Source organism: Toxoplasma gondii, chromosome V (assembly GCF_000006565.2).
Source record: "Toxoplasma gondii ME49 chromosome V, whole genome shotgun sequence".
Lineage (NCBI taxonomy): Eukaryota > Apicomplexa > Conoidasida > Eucoccidiorida > Sarcocystidae > Toxoplasma > Toxoplasma gondii.
In genome coordinates this window covers 2,199,242-2,215,095 of record NC_031472.1, presented here as the reverse complement: position 1 = coordinate 2,215,095, position 15,854 = coordinate 2,199,242, and the positions used below count along the sequence as shown (strand labels likewise).

The window sequence follows — 15,854 nt, the reverse complement described above, 5'->3', positions numbered from 1 at the left end:
ACAAAATTGATTTTACGGAGGGTGTTGGCGGCCACCCACTGCCCGCGGGCATGGCTCTTAGCCGCCAAGAGAAACCATTGTTTTTCTACAGGAACCTGCGTCGCCTTCACTTTTTTGCGAGGGAGGGGGAAACCAAGCAAACAAAGCGGACGAGACACGGACGCGGGAGCAAAGAAACGCGAGACCGACCGCTACACGCGTGCTGAAAAAGAGAAGCCGCGACGTAAACAACAAAGTCAGCGACGTTGAAAGCGGTCAGGCACAGTGAACAACGGTTGACACACCGTTGTCGAAAACCTTCTCCCTTGAGGATCACCTAGAAAATCGGTTCAAATGCTGCACCGTCATCGAACCAATCGATATCAAACATTCCCTTGAAAATGTCGAAAACCGGATATTCCAGCTCCATCGGCACTTGTCCAGGAAGCATTTGGAATCGCAAAAACGTTGGAGGCCGACGAAAATAGCAGCACACCTGAACCACACGTCAAAATCGACAAATCTCAAGTGGAAACACAACCCAGAATACATCAAAATAGCCAAACGTCTGCCATGTATACGCACACACCAAGTATATATATAGATATATAAATATAAAAATATAAACATATATGTAATGCAAATGTGCACAAGTGGATAGCGAAGGGATCAGTGGCAACGCAGTCCTAGGTGGAATGCCTCTATGCGAATGTACGGTCGCGACACATATGGAATACATGAATTCACCAGGCAGAAGACATACACAAAGGTTGATGTTCTTCTCCTTTCCTTTTGTGCCTCGTCGGTGCCTCTCTAGAATCTAAATACAGATAAACACTGATATTGTCACGGATAGTACACAAGTGCACATCCATAAAAGGATTAGACAAGGTGGAGCAACGCCACGCATGATGATCGTCGAGGCAAAGAAAGGATTCTATCCGTGTGTGTATATCGCAAATGAGGAGTAAAAGGAATCCTCTGCTGCATAAAACTGTGAATGGGCAGAACGTTACTTGGTGATGCTCTAAGAGCCAGTGCTGTCTCTGACACGCCAGGCTGCAGTACGCAGCAATGTTGCATCTGCGGCAAGACAGAAACGACAGAAATGGACCACAGTTTTCGCACATCAGGAGACTCGATCCTTGGCCTTTCCCGCAGCATCAGGATCCAGGCCCATTGACCCGTACTTCGTAAAGGGCATACTTTCATCATCGAGCAGAACCGAATTCAGGAGAGAAACTCTGAGTTGCGAAGACAAAAGATAAAGGTAATCTAACGGGAGGAGAGGAACTCGGAGATCGCTCCGTCTAAAAGGCGCAAACCCCAGCAAAGAACGTGTCAAAAGTCGGCGTTTTACAGTTTTCCTCACATCACAGTAAAGAGTGTATGGACTTCCAGAGACACGCAAAGATTCCTGACGTTCGTTTGCGTCCCAAGTGTGTCTTGTTTTTTCGTGGCATTTCCTCTTTGCGGGATATCAATGGTTTCAAACGTTGAAACACCCTCAGATCTGCGTCACTTTCCATCCCCAGTGTTCCCCAGCAAATCCCCAACTTCTTCACCATTTGTCATCTGTTTTTCCTCGCGGTGCTTCCTCCCGTGACCCACTGTTGGCAGTATCTGAAGTTGCTGGCTTCGGGTGCAGTGACTTTGTCTGCGGTCAAACGCAAAGTCTTCTTGCATCCCGGCCGCCAGCAGGGCAGCTCATCAGGAAGAGGGAACAGTCGCGCGAGAGACGGCCAAGCCAGTTTGTATGTTTTCGGGTCTGTTTCTGGCGCAGAGCGAACTGGCAGCGTGAAAGGTTCCAAAAGCTCCGGTCCAATGGCCGCGTCGTGCATTGCCTGAAAAAAACTCACAAACGCGGAGCTTCCGGCACTTTCACAGGGGTATGTAAGAAAACACGCAAATGCCCAGTGAAGCCGCGGAAGACAAGAGAACGTCTCACTCTGCTCTGACCTTACATTCCTTTTGAGTTTTCGTTTCCAGCTTCATACCGCATCTGCAGAACCGAAATCCTGTTCACGGGTGAAATTATCGAGAGCAACAGAGACGCAGTCGCTTTCCTGCGACCCAGTGTCCAATCGAGTTGGACGAAAGAAGTAGAGACTGGTTTTTCAAACTGTCCAGACCGTCGCTTCTTTGCGTTTCTGTGTGCCCGTTTCGGTCCTATCCCAGTGACTCTTTTTGCACGAGGAAATGCGCCGTCTAAGCGGAAGATCCGTCGGTTGTTTCTACAAGTGTGCGACGGAATGCGATCTTGCCCACCGAAAAACAGAGATGCTGCTGCCTCGGACTCTTGCCTTGTTTTCTACCGGTTCCGTCCGCAGACGGATTCTTACGAGGTTCTAGAACAGGGTCTAGGAACTCGTTCTTGCGAAAAAAACGTCCAGTCGTGTTCAATTTGAATGAAAACTTCTGTTTAACCATTGATTCCGAAACGGCTTCTCGTCTGTTTGCCTCACCGTGAAGAGCGCCGTTCGAAGACTGCGAGCGTTCCGGTCAATCTGACTCCACGTGTCAGGGTCAGCGAGGTCGGGACGACCTTCTTCAAGGAAAGGCAGAATTTTGGCAGTTATTCGCTTGTGAATATGTCTCGCAGCTCTCCGAGGAAGGGCTGCGCCGTCTAGACACGTGAGGTAGAACAGATCCGTTACGAAAAGCAAGATATCTCCGATGAGGAAAATGTTTTGATTTGATGGCTCGTTCAGCGCTCCCGCGAGCTGTGTCCAAATGCACGGGACAGGTGTCTCGAAGCTCCTCGACAGAGACTCGAAAAATCCTGAAAGAAACACAACAGCAAGATGCTCTACAGATTGTCTGTAGTGTGAATGCATACACCGACGTTCACCACGGAAAGGCGGACTCTGCCGCAATCGACTCTTGAAGGAATCTGAGGAAACGAAGAGCGAATCAAGCGTCGATGGACACGCAAAATGACAGGAGCTCTGTAAACCAAGCGTCCGGGAAGCCAAAGACTGACTGCGCGTTTGGGGGTCCCCTACCGCATTCAGCCAGGACGACGCAGAGAGCAAACGACGTGAAAAGGTGAAGAAGAAATCTCCAAGAATCGAAGAGGCAGCTCCCTTTCAAACCAGAGATACCGTATCAGATGGAGAAGTCGCATGACCAACAGAGAAAGGCGACGACAGCCATAACCACAGAAAAGACCAGACGAAGGCGGGGAAATGTGGAGGACCAGTTGAGGAAATCTAGGTTCGGCGAAGACAAATACACAAACATCAACTTTTAACATTGCACGGAAATACTCGAACTGAATGAAGAGTTAGGTTTTCAAGAGAAAATCGCCCTTTACATCTACATTATAAGCTGAAGCGAAAAAACAAGTTCCAACACTCTCTAATAGAACATTTAAAAAGGCAAACCAAAACGGTGCGACTGAACATGTGGAATAAACCAACTCATTTCAGTCTCTCTGCTCAGTCGCATGTGTATGACCAGTGGTATGACTGTGCATGCGTAAGCCTGTACGTCACTTGAACAACGGACAGGCTCAGTACGGACGATATGATAGCTTCGTTGTAGAAGACTCTTTTGGGGATCGGAAGTCGTGTCTCGCAAACCTATCGCGGCCATGTACTTCCCAGTGTCTAGAGGTTGCTAAACCGGCAGCAAGCGTCGTCTGGCTAGAAAAAACGCATATGCGCAAAGGAAAGTTGATACAGCGAAAAATCATCGAAATCCAAAGCCTCTCTTCTGTAGAAAGGAACTCACCTTTAGGACGACCTCCATACAGAAACTCAGTGAGGAGGACAAAGTAGGAATGCACTGCGTGAACTGCTTGCGGCATCTCTGGGACCTGAGAAAAATGGAAGCAACAGTCCCACCGGAAACGCATACGCATGGACAGTCCGAAGAGAGCAAACACAGCAAGCTTCATGTGTATAAAAACGACAAACAGACACACACATACACACAAATACAACCATATAAATATACGCAGATGGACGTGAGTTTCCCTGGATGGCGACGGATCACCGCCCGGTAGCCAAAGGACATGCGTATTCGCGCATCCAGCGTTGGACAGGAAATTTTAAATCAGGTCAAAAGCTGCGACAGAAATTCAAACCTCACATGCGGAGCACGAAGGCATCTCCGCCGAGGTACAATGTAGACATGTCCGGAAAGCTTTTTTAGAGCAGACAGACACGGACCCTGCGCGTCTCCGCCACAGTCTCTAACAAAAGGGCAGTGGGAGACTTGTGACTCGTCAGGTCGATACACGACGCTTCACGCCTGTGTCCACCATGTGAAATCGTTCATACGCATGCGTAGACTCAAAGGTGCATTCTCTAACTGGATGCCTCAGGCCCCAGAAGACCGCTTTCCTTCACTGTCACACGCGTCAAAACGACCTCCGGCTGCAGCAGAGGACGACGGTGTCTTGATCGGTACCACTCCTCGCTTAATGGAAAAGACAATGCATCTGTTTCGACACAAAGTCACCACGACGAATGCAGGAGAGCAACCTACCTCGCCCTTGGCGAGCACTGAGAAGAAAGCGTTGGTAAGCGGGCAGGTGAAGATTCGGAGACAGAGCTCTTCTTTAGTGATGAAGTTGCTCTTGTACTCGATGACGAAGGGCCAGAGACGCCCCACCGCTTCGACGTTGTAGCACATCGCACTGCATGCAGTCGAGTGCCCGAGGAGACATCTGAGCAGAGTGGAGGCGAGGTTGCTCATCTGGACAGGATCGAGAGTCACACCGTCTCTGCCGAGCAACATGCTCTTCTTGGGCGGCGTGAAGCTCTTGTTCCCATAGAAAGAGTAGTGCAGAGACCAGCTGATGCGGTACGCAAAGAAATTGAGGGCATTCAAACGAAACAAAAGCCGCTGGAGCCCAGGCACATGAGACTCGAGCGCTCCTGGAGACGACAGGAAAAAGGACAGGGAGAAGACAGTTGCCAAGAAATAAAGACTGCTGAAAACGTGTGACACATGGACTTTTGTCGTCATGCGTTGCAGATGTTTGTCGCCATAACGAAGTCAGAAAGGCTCGTTTTCTTCCCTCTGCTCAGGGTTCATGATCTTCGACTGCTTCTTCTTCTCACTTGCCTTTCCGAAGACCTTTTTCTTTACTTTCCACCGTTCTCCCAACACATGCTTTGAATCGATGAAACGACCGAATTACGCGTTTCGTGGCCAGCTCAAGCAGCCGAAAGCTGGCGCATGCCTCTGCGAGTTACACAAAACTTCAACTTTCTTGCACGCTCATGCAATTCTTCCGAAGCGCCCTCTTCTCTCTTTTATCCTGGCGACACTGTCTCTCTCAGCAGATCGCTCCTTTCAGCCCCTTGATGCGATCGCGCACATATCTACACATTTGTCAAATCATTACCACATGCGTATCTACAGTTTTATGCTCACTCACATATGTATATATACATATATATATGTATATGTGTATCCCCAGGTTTATTGAGATGAGAAGCAAATGCATCTTGTCGCACTGTACGTTTTCTCCTTTTCGTCAGTCTCAGAGCGTTTTTGTCGACATCGCGGACTCCAAGTTCTTCCCTTTCTTTGTCCGTTTACCTGTCAGCAGGTAGTTGGAGAGGCGAAACATTTTAGGCAAGTTCCGGGTGTAGTAGAACCAGTCGCATGCTCGCGTGGTGCTCTCCCAGCCGAGGCAGCATGCGCCGCTGCCGTTGGTGCAGAAGAGCTGGAACCTCTCCAGACTCAGCGGGAACCAAATGCTGTGGTAGATTTCCACCCAGAAGCGCCCTCGATGCAGACGCTGCATCAACTCGGCACCTGAGCGCGCCAAGTTTTCGCTCAAAGGAATCGGCAGCGGATGGCGAAGCAGCAACGCCAAAACCCCGGCACGAGGCAGCTGAGGAGTACATATCGCAGAAGAGGGGGAAGGCGCAGCGAAGCAGTGAAACGAAAGAGAACACGGACGAAAGGGAAAAGGGAACAAGGATGGAACTGAGGAAGAGCGTCAACAATCCTTGAGAGGATCAACGAAAGAAAAGGAAACATGCAGAGCAGGGCCTCAGTCGCTCCATTTCTTGCGCAGAAGAAGGCGATGTGTGGGCGAACCCCGAGCGAGCTGTTTCGGCCCTGTCGTCAAATCCAAAAATCCGGAGGGAATTTACGCAAAATTTCTCTTTCACTCAGAAACCTTTCTCTCGCTTCCGCTTCCTTCGCCTTGCCGGAAATCCACGCACAAGTGACGCGCACTCACCCTTCGGCTCCAGGAAGGTCCGAGCGATTCTTTGATCGCTTCGATGACCCTTTCGCACTGGTGCAAGTACCTGATCTCCGCATACAAGTTGAGCGTCATTTTCTTTGGCTTCCGAGGTCCCCAGTCGCGGCGCTGATACGGGTGAGGCAACTGAGGGGAGTCCACCGGCGGGGGCGGACTCTCCACAGCCATCAACGTCATTTCGTCGTCGCTCTCTTCTCCGACGGCTCTCAGTTCTCCGTTCCGCTTCCTCAGCGGTCTTTCTAGATGACCCTCTGTGCTACTCGGGACTTCTCGGCTGGACACGGGGACTCCTGCGTACAGCTTATCCACTCTCCTCACTGCATGAAAAGAAACAAACCAGCTGTCGGTAAACATGACGGATTTCAACGAGCACCGTGACAGAGGTGAGCCTATACAGAACTCCCTCTCTCCTTTTCTTCTTCCCTGATTTTCCCCTTCGCTCCCGATTTCTCCCTCTGTGTTCTTCCTTCTCTCTTCCTTCTCTTTTCTCTCTCTTCTCCCCTCTACTTCCTTCGCTCTCGTTGTCTCTCGCTAGTTTAGTCTCCCTCTCTCCCTCTGTCTTCTCTCACTCCCTTTCTCGCTCTCTTTCTTCTGCCTTCCTCCGCTTTTCTTCCCTGTTCTCCTCTTCTTCATTCTCTCTCTGTCTCGCACCCCCAGGCGTGAGCTGTGGCGCAGGTTCGCGGCCCAAAGCGCGGCCTTGGACGGAACGTCCAGGCGCTGCGTTCTCACGAACTACTTTAGACCGAGTCTGCGGCAGCTAACAGTGGAAGTCTCCGTCTGCATGAGTTGTCACTCAGGTCCCCGGTCTCTTTGGCTCTACCTCCAGACTTCCTGCAGTCCCGGTGCGCAACTTGAGAACTGCGCACCCGAGACGAAGGATCAGCAAGCGCGGCCAGAAGGAATACGCAGGACGCGCAATCGCTTACAGTTCAGCCATCTGGTTCGCTTATCCGTCTTCGGCTCGTCCATCAGATTGCTCACCACCTGGGCGGCAAACTGCGAAGAAACACAGACGAGGGCGCGCGAAGGCCAAGGGTAATGAAAGCAGAGCCGAGAGGATCCTCCTGCGAAGCAACTCCAAAGAAACTGGGAGGCACAAAAGAGACACTCTCACGCCCAGCAACGAATTGCGTCAGACACGAGCAACAGCCTCCTCGCAGCGGCGGACAGCTGGATTTGCAAAGAATCGCTAGTCGATGAAACCGTGGTCAGCCGAGAAAGGAGAAAGGCTTCGCAAGAGTTTTTTGCGATTCGAACGTCTCTGGCGATAACGTGATTCGCATTTCGCGTTGTTCGCTAAACACCATGCTTCCACAAAGCGTGGAGGTGAAGGGAACGGAGAACATGACGAACAGAAACCGCACGCTGGGAACTTCGCATCGTCGAGCAAGAGGGTCACTGGAGAACAAACAAAAAGCGTTTGGACAAGCCGAAGGACGCAGAGGAGCCGCTTCACCGCGTATAAGCCCTTTCGCCTGGTAGAGACGAGCGCCGTAGCCTCACACGCTTCTATTTGTTCTCGAAAAAGCCTCAACTCTCCAGCGTCTTCTTCTCCGCCGAAGGAGACAGTCTCCCATAAACGCTAAACTGTGGTACCGCGCTTACTCGAACCCTCTCGTGAGAAGACTTGATTTGATCCGTTACTCGAAACTGCTCTTGAGTCTCTTTGGAGTCGAGATTGTAAAACATATCCACATTGCCTTCGGTCAATGTCGGCTGCCGCGAGAAACTGAATCCCTCGAAAGGTACGGGGTCGTTCAAGACGTGATAAACCTGAGTCAAGAAATGTGGACCGCACGGCGAAGGAGACGAGAGCAGCGCTGCAGGCGGCGGAGAAAGAGACTCGCAGGGGACTGCGAAGCGACAGGCGACGATGACGCACAGACGCACAGACGCACAGACGAAGGCTCTTGGCTGGCAAGAAGTGAAATTCACGCACATGCAGAGGAAGGCACCTATTCACTTTCAGAGAGGGTTCCATCCTGTGGCGAGCAGCAGATGAGTTCGCCGACACAGAAAAACAGTTCACGAAGCGAAAAGGAAGAAACGCAAACAGGGGGGAGGGAACCTTGAGAGGCCCGGTGTCGGGCTCGACTACGACACAGCCAGAGAAGCGAAATCGATGTGAAACAAAGAGAGAACTTGGCAAGGCGACAACGCCACAAAGGAAGAGGAAAGTGCGATCGAAACAGAACACCCAGGCCAGCACCGAACTGGGCGATGTGGGTGTTCACTTCGCCTTTCCCAAGAGAAAACCTGGCAAAGAAACGGCCGTGTGGAGTCCCAGAACAGCCGTGGCGACAGCACTGAAAAGCGAAAGAGACGCGCGTCAGCTCGGAAGACACGGCAAGAAGAAGGAAGACAGGACGGGACAGTTTCACGTGATCTAAAGTGCCTCTGAGTCTCTCGAAGACGAATCGTGTAGAGGTGCCACAACTGTTGTTCAAAACCTCATCTTCATAAAGGCGCTCGATCACGAAAACAGGAGGATGCACTACAGACGCATTCATGTCCAGCACTTCACGATCTCCTCACTTTTTCGGCGGTTGTGGAAATTCGACTGAGAGACGTGATATCCCATTCCTCTTGTCTCTGGGAGTACGGGAAAGGAACGGCTGGGTTTTGCCTCAGAGTGAAATGTTGGTCCTTGTCTCGCCTAACGGCCGCGTCTGCATCTTCATCCGTTCTAGGAAAAAACACGAATGAGCCAGGTTCACGTTGGAATGCCCGCCTACACACCTAAAATAGTCAATTTATATTTTTTGAGTTTTTACCAGAAGCCAGCCAGGCGGAAGCAAAACGAAATACACGCGTTTTCAACTTCACTAGCAGCAACTGCATCGCACTCAAAAACATGCCCGGCCAATGCACGATGAAAGTGGCAATCGCTGTAGAAAGACCTGAACGTAAACACGATCACACTTATATATTAATCTATATTAATAGTCATACATACATATATATATATATATATATATATATGGCCTCTCTTTGCGGTTTACCCTTGTAAGAGTAGCGTAAGCATGTTTGCAGAGGCGCCCTTTCCTTTTTTCTTTTGAAATGGCATTTTGTTTCCTCTTTGTCTCTCCCGCTCTTTCTCTTCTTCAGTTCGCCACTTTCTCTCGTTCGACAAGCGCAGCTTTGGAGGTCGCCGGTGTTCCCTAGATGATGCGTGATCGGATGTCAGGAATTGCGCAGAAAACGGTCCCGCTTAACAGTCACACTTCCATAACGCGAAGGTAAGTCTCTACTGGCGGTCGCGATTGCAGTTTCGATAGCCTCCCTGCAGCTGGCGCAGAGCTTCTTCGTTCCTGACTCTCCCATGATGTCTTCCTGTCTCGGTGGAGGTGTATCTCCAGCTGTCTACTGAGTCGTTTTTTCCATTTCTTCCTCACGACACAAACGCTCGGGAACCGCGAGAAAGAGCGGACTCACTGTGAGGGAAATCTCGTCCCCAGAATGTGCACAAGACGCGTCGACCCTCGAGGAATCCGTGAATCACCGCTTACTCGGATCGAGGTCCTTCCTTTGGTGGCTTTTCGTAGTCGTAATCTGCAATGAGGATGTCTGTTAGCTCCTTTGCGGCATTTTCCTCTTTTATTCCGAGAGTTCTCCTAGAGCGTTCCTTCTGCGCGTCCACTGCACGAAGACAGAAATGTGGAGAAGAAGGACGACATAGAGCAAAGTCAGCGGAGAGGCGTCGAGCAGCTTCAACCAGAGGCGGGAAGAGGCTGCAAAAGCGAGTCTATGACAAACCCTACTATAACAATAAATGTATCCTTGGTAGGACGTCGGTGTCTCTGTCTCTCAGAAATACCGAGGAAGTATGTCTGATTCAGAGAGTTTCGAACGTCCCCACAGTTCTACTCGTTCCTGCTTCCCAACGAGAACCTCCCTGGAACGCTCCTCGAGGAAACGATCTTCCATTCCGCCACAGAACGGGTGATGACCGCCACCTGGAAATACGAGTCTCCGAAGATCTACTGCGGAGGAGCTACTCTACAGGAACTAAATGCGCCGTTTGTGTCCTTCCAGAGTGTTCTCTACACTTCCTCTGAAATGTCAATTTCTTGGAAGATTCCGCCAATCCTTAGCGCTAGGCTCACCGGCGCCGCGCTCGAGAAGCGTGGACTCGAGAGGTGCGTTGTCCATGCGACTCAGAGGGTCACTCGGCATTCCCTGCAGCGTCTTCTCGAACTGGAGAGCGAGGCAAAACGCATCGGAGCACAAACAGGAAAGCTGAGTCCGCAAATCAAAGTCATCCACTCCTCCGCTCTTCTTTTAAAATCCAAGAAACAGGGATAAAAACATTTACGTGTAGAAACGGAATACCTGAACGTCTCTGCTACACTAACTGAACCTCTAGAGCGTACTGCCTTAGGCCGGCATTCATAACCTGATGCTCACAGCTTGCACATGCCTTGTTAGTGTCCACCGGCAATCTTCAAACGTACTTGAAGACTTTCATGAGCCCTACAACAAACGAAAATAATCCTTCAAACGAAAGGATCATTAACGCCATACTGAAGGCGATTCGATGCCACCACATTTCTCTCTGCCGATGGAATGCACCTGCAATTCCTGCCGTGTTTTCCTTTCGTTCATTCACGTCCTTTCACATAAAGGAAAACAGCATCTTCATTATAAAACGCAGCTCGTCGGTTTCGACAATATCCATTTTGGAGGAACAAAGAACGCCGTTCCTTTGGGAATTCTGGATCTTACCACTGTGGAGTCGGCGGGCGCTTCTTCCCTCTCTCCTTTCTCTAGAGCCAAGAGTCCTAAGCGGCCGCTCGATGCAATCCACGGAATACCTGATAGAAACAGCGACAACAGGACGTTTCCCCCTTCGTCTGTACGTGTATATTCACACACCCATCCCTAGTCACGAATAAATAAAAGCAAAGATATGAGTATCTTTAGGTGAATGCTGTTCTTGTGGACGCACGGGGAGGGGCCTTCACGTCCTCGGGGCGTTGCGGAGACGAAAAACGACGACCGATAAACCAAGTCGACACTCCAAGCTTTAGTTCTCAAAGCACTTCACTCTCTACGAGCTCTTCTTACTTGATTCGAGTCACACAACGTTGGGTCGCAGATTCTTTGTAAGGTGACTGTGTTTCCAAGGATTTGCTTGAAAGATTGACTGCTACACAACGTGGAAGGCGCCGACTACTGCCGGAAGTTTCTGACCATGTACAGTTCCCTAAGTTATACCGAACTGCTCTCTGACATCCGACATGCTTCTCGAGGGCGGACGGCAATTCAGAATCCCAGGGACGAAACGCTTAAAAGTAATTCTCAGGAGCTTCAAATTATATTTTTGAATCAATAGAAATTCAATAGCTAATGTGCCTGTTTAGCCTTTTGATTCTACTTTTCTAGGTCCCTTTTCCCCAGTTTGAGCGCGCCACATGAAGACGGTCGCGGCCGATAATGCGTCCACACAGAACGTCCTTTCTTTGTTCTTCTTTTCGTTTCTCCAAAAGGAAAATACCGTCCCGGCTCCGACTCTGATCGACACGTCGGCGAACGGCAGGAGAACATCATCCACAACAGCTTACGGTGTGAGATGACTTTTTCCTTCCTTTTTCAGCAGACACCTTTGGTTAGAAGACAAGCTGCTTTCTGTTTCAAGACCTCTGGTTAGAAGCCAAACTGCTTTCTGCTTCGATATCTTTGGCTGGAGAAAATGTTTCCTGTGTCTCGAATTGCATGTGGCGAAGTTTTCAGCTCACGCATGTGGTCGACGACGGTCTCGCCTGGGAGCACGACCGCGGGTCTATGGAAGCTGTCGCCGCGTCGAGTGAACTGGATGTTTGCTGCAGGTTTTCCGTCTCCGTCTTTCAGCAGGTGTTCGTGTTTATGGCCCTTCTTCTTTTTCGCAGCTTCCCAGTCGGCACTCGTGAGCTTTCTTGGAGGCAGTGCGTCGTTTCTCAGGTTCTCCATTTCTTTCAGGCGCGGTCTTGCAGGCGAAGTGGAGTCGATTCTGCCCTCCACGAATTTTTCTGTCGGAACGAAGGTCCCCGCCTTCCTCGCTTCGTTCTCCTTTTTCTTCGCTCTTTCTTCCTCGGTCGCGAATTCCCAAGGCCCGCCCTCTCCGTAAGTGACCGACGCGCGCGGCCAGTAGAGCTTCCCGCCCATCCGTACTTCTTTCCTTGACCCCGATCGACTTTCCTTCTTCTGATCTTGCTCGCCGCCAGATTTCGGCGACGAGACAGAGGAGCTGTGTTTTTTTCTCTCGGCGCCGCCTCGACGTCGCCTCGACATTCTGCGGTCGTTGCCATCTTGAGCGCGCGGCGATCTGGCACCACGATCCAAAGAATCCGAACGTTTCCGCGACGTTTCCCCCGAACGGGTGCTTCCTTCGACGACCGAATTCGGAGAGTTGCCTCCCGACACACCCAGAGAGTGGCTAGAGAGTTCGAGCGAAAGCAGGGAAGCGTCTGGGTGCAGGACTGTCTCGCGATCAGGAGGCGACGACCCGATTTCTGACGGTGCGCGAGAACCGGAAGGCGAAAGTGGACTTAACAGTAGGGGAGAGTCAGGCGAACTCATGAGGACAGCAGACTCGGAGTGATCCGGCGAAACCGCAGAAACGTCGGAAGCTGCAGACACGGACGGCGGAAGCGGCTTGACCGGCGCGGCGCTCCCACGAGAAAGATTTGAGGCAGACCGGCGGCTCGCTTTGGCGAGGGAGCCGCCTGGAGAGTCCATTTTGCGTCGGGAGAGGAGACAAGGCAGAGCAAAGCCGAGAAGAAAGAGAGAATCTGGTCTAAAAAGGAAGGATAGAGGCAGGCTGGCGCGGAAAAGAGCCGGTCGCCGACGATCGCCCGCGCCCCGCTACTATATACAGCCGCTGGCCGAGACGACAGATGCACAGAAAAGAGTACCTAAATGCAGCGAAAAAGGGGGCGAGAAGGACGAAACCAAGTGAACGGGGTCAATTCCGCTCCAAGAGAACGAAAGAGAGGCAAAGATCCTCTTCGCCGAAACAAAACGACGACAAAGTCGGGAGAGTCACGCAGAGTTGCATGACCCCGAGTCCCAGACAAGCGCAAGCTCGACCTGAAAAGTGCACGTTTTTCTGGAGAAAACAACCAGTACAAACCCCTTACCAACTTCAGCACCAACACAAAGAAACAAATGACGTCGGGAATAAAAAATTCCGTCTCAACCGACCAGCTAAACACCTGATGTTTGCACAAATTCTCCGGCACCGCGAAAGGAGCATCGAGGTCCGGCCAGACAAGCGGAGCAGTCGATGGCGCCTTTTCCCTGGAAGGCTGGCAGGGAAAATCGGTTTTCCACCCTTGTTCCCAGTGAGAAGGTCTTTCGGTGTTTCATTTTCAAATGAATAACCTAGAAAGGCACGCATGTCTTTTTTTCTGAGGCTGCGGTCACGCCGAACACCTCGCGTGACCAGCAAGCCGAGTCCAGCTCCTCCGTGCTAGCACTCGGGAAATTCCTGTTTTCTGTGAAGTGTTGGTAGCGAGCGACGAGCTCCACGGAAAGAAAAAAGCGTCTCCACCCTTCCTGTGAAGGAACTTTTAGAACGAGGGGAAACGAAGAAAAGCATGTGGACCTGAAACGAGAAATTCCTTCGCGTGTACTGCTTGTTTTGGATTTGTCCAGACAAGGGAAACTCCACCTCGAGGGTTGTCTGGGCTTCGCGCAACGGCACGAATGCGTCGGAAAAGACGTGGAGTGCTGTGTTTTCAGCTTTGGAGACTCGGCGAAAATCGTGCTTTTTAGGCGAAAGCTTTGCACTAAAAATGAAACGACTTCTCACAGGAGAATCTGCTTCACCCATTCTCCACTTCTGCATCACCGGTGTCAATCAGCCCCCTCGAGGGAAAACACCTGGAATCCAGAGTGAGTATGGTGTGGATGCTCGCATTTCACGATGCCTTCGCTAGGCTCGTGACCATTCGGATTCACAGATTTACTTACCATCCGATTCGAAAAGGAATCAACGCGCACAAAGGCGCTTGTACACCGGCATACATTAAGCCACAGTAGGAATGTAGATACGTCCACAGCACATGTCGGGAAACATCTATATGGGGAAACAACTCTTCTGGACCTTTGTTGCTCAGGTACATTCTGTCTGTAACTCCCCTAACGCAAATTCGTTCGTGTCGAGAGTCGATTTTTCGTCGCTTCAGGGCCAGCAACAGTTCTTGAGCCTCAAATGTGTCCTGTCGACAATTCCGTTCTCCACGAGACCTTTCGTCTTCGATTGGTGTCAAAATCTGTTTTCCTGATGTCCCTGCAAGAGCATTTTAATCTTCTGTTCCTCTCCAAGAGCCTGATCCTCTCGGCTCGTGTGTTCGACTTCCGGAATCCTTACCCGTTTCCTGTCGAGCGAAAGCGAAGGTGGAAGCAGCTCGGACTCCCAGATCCTAGGAGGCACCTGCGACACTGACGAGTGTCACACAAAAAAGGGAAAAGTTCCACTTATAATTCAAGGAACCGCAAGCGTCACATCAGCTGCTGCGTTCTCAACACACACGCACTGGTTTCTGCAAAGCCTCTGGTCGTCGGGATGAGAAGCGACCAACCCCTTAGGGGGGTATATATCTATCTCTATATATATCTATGTATAGGTCGACGTATATATATATATATATATGTATTCACAAACAATTTTCTGTCTATGCTTAGAAAAAAGGGATTGTTCCTTCACATCCAGCTGGTGTAGAAACATACATATCTGCTTGGAATATTGAACAAAAAGCGATAGCTGAAGATTCTGACGGAGAGAGACGTGGGTTTACTCCTGTCTCCTTTGAAGTGTCACGGTGCTCTGTCTGTCTGATGTGTGGCGGGAACGGTTCGTCTACTTTGTCCAGAGGATTTAACCCATTACGCAACTCCCCAGGTATCTCCACACTTTACTATAAACAGCATCAAGTGTGGGCGCGGAACATATCAACCCTCCAAGTAACTTAAGATTCTCTTCTACTTCCGTAAACTCAGTCCACAAATGGAGAAGCAGAAGTTATATACATATATATATATATATATGTACCTGCAGGGGTGCCCGAATTATTTGAGTGTAAGTAGAAAGGCCCTTCGTAGTGTTTCGTTGCTCCGTTTTTCCCGCAGTTTTTGACCGGCGATAGAAAGATGAAACTACAAGATTCTACGAAGAACCTGTGTCGTCACAGGAGTCATCATAGCACACAGCGTGAGAGTCGAGGTGACCAGAACCGGCAGATGTCTCTATCGGAATTCCGGTGGTAAAAAGACATTGCCATATCTAGTTGCACAGGGTTTCCTACCGTCGTGCTTGCTGCAGTAGGACAGCATGCGGTGCCTGTCCATCTCGCAGACTTCCTTCGTGTTTTTCTTGATCTGTGTGCTTGGAATCCACTGGAATTCTTCCATTTTGACTTCTCTTTGCAGTTTCGACCCATTTCCAGTGCTGGCCAAGGTGCCCCGCCCACGACTTTGCAAAGACTGTGCCGGCTGCTCCTGCCGCTACGCGCCCTCCGTCTCTGTTGGATTCACCTGATTTTCTCGAGTGCGTCTCCCCAACAACAGCTCGAAACGTGAAGTGTACCTGCTCCTTCTCATCCCCCTTTCTGTCGACCAGCGATCTCCGTTTCTGGCATCGCTTTTGGGACCCGGAAAAAGT

General features: G+C 50.6%; 3 protein-coding genes across 3 annotated transcripts; 1 reads left to right on the top strand and 2 right to left on the bottom strand.

Moving 5' to 3' along the window:
* Positions 1 to 17: 17 nt before the first annotated feature.
* On the bottom strand, positions 18 to 13,364 carry TGME49_285810 (MYND finger domain-containing protein). The gene is made up of 15 exons (XM_018781960.1): positions 11,950 to 13,364; positions 10,937 to 11,025; positions 10,318 to 10,408; positions 9,721 to 9,850; positions 8,747 to 8,897; positions 7,817 to 7,984; positions 7,138 to 7,207; positions 6,188 to 6,528; positions 5,536 to 5,833; positions 4,474 to 4,865; positions 3,715 to 3,799; positions 2,445 to 2,761; positions 1,591 to 1,823; positions 996 to 1,062; positions 18 to 475 (listed from the first exon to the last, which is right to left on the bottom strand). Exons 1-15 carry the CDS (start codon positions 12,926 to 12,928, stop codon positions 317 to 319), a joined length of 3,570 nt encoding a protein of 1,189 aa, XP_018637806.1. The 5' UTR covers positions 12,929 to 13,364; the 3' UTR covers positions 18 to 316.
* TGME49_285820 (hypothetical protein) lies at positions 12,936 to 13,838 on the top strand. The gene has a single exon (XM_002369179.2). It carries the CDS (start codon positions 13,087 to 13,089, stop codon positions 13,570 to 13,572), a length of 486 nt encoding a protein of 161 aa, XP_002369220.1. The 5' UTR covers positions 12,936 to 13,086; the 3' UTR covers positions 13,573 to 13,838.
* Positions 13,839 to 14,303: 465 nt separating this feature from the next.
* Positions 14,304 to 15,792, bottom strand: TGME49_285825 (hypothetical protein). Its single transcript, XM_018781961.1, has 2 exons — positions 15,499 to 15,792; positions 14,304 to 14,635 (listed from the first exon to the last, which is right to left on the bottom strand). The coding sequence occupies exons 1-2, from the start codon at positions 15,602 to 15,604 to the stop codon at positions 14,460 to 14,462; spliced, it is 282 nt and encodes a 93-aa protein (XP_018637805.1). The 5' UTR covers positions 15,605 to 15,792; the 3' UTR covers positions 14,304 to 14,459.
* Positions 15,793 to 15,854: the final 62 nt, after the last annotated feature.

What these genes read in the sequence shown, in the direction of transcription:
- TGME49_285825 (XM_018781961.1), bottom strand. Translation starts at nt 15,604, where the DNA reads ATGGAAGAATTCCAGTGGATTCCAAGCACACAGATCAAGAAAAACACG. An exon ending in CTACTGCAGCAAGCACGACG is followed by an intron (nt 14,636 to 15,498) that starts GTAGGAAACCCT and finishes GACACTCGTCAG; the next exon opens with TGTCGCAGGTGCCTCCTAGG.
- TGME49_285810 (XM_018781960.1), bottom strand. Translation starts at nt 12,928, where the DNA reads ATGGACTCTCCAGGCGGCTCCCTCGCCAAAGCGAGCCGCCGGTCTGCC. An exon ending in CAGTGCTCGCCAAGGGCGAG is followed by an intron (nt 3,800 to 4,473) that starts GTAGGTTGCTCT and finishes CATTTTTCTCAG; the next exon opens with GTCCCAGAGATGCCGCAAGC. An exon ending in GTATGGAGGTCGTCCTAAAG is followed by an intron (nt 2,762 to 3,714) that starts GTGAGTTCCTTT and finishes TGTTTCTTTCAG; the next exon opens with GATTTTTCGAGTCTCTGTCG.
- TGME49_285820 (XM_002369179.2), top strand. Translation starts at nt 13,087, where the DNA reads ATGCACAGAAAAGAGTACCTAAATGCAGCGAAAAAGGGGGCGAGAAGG.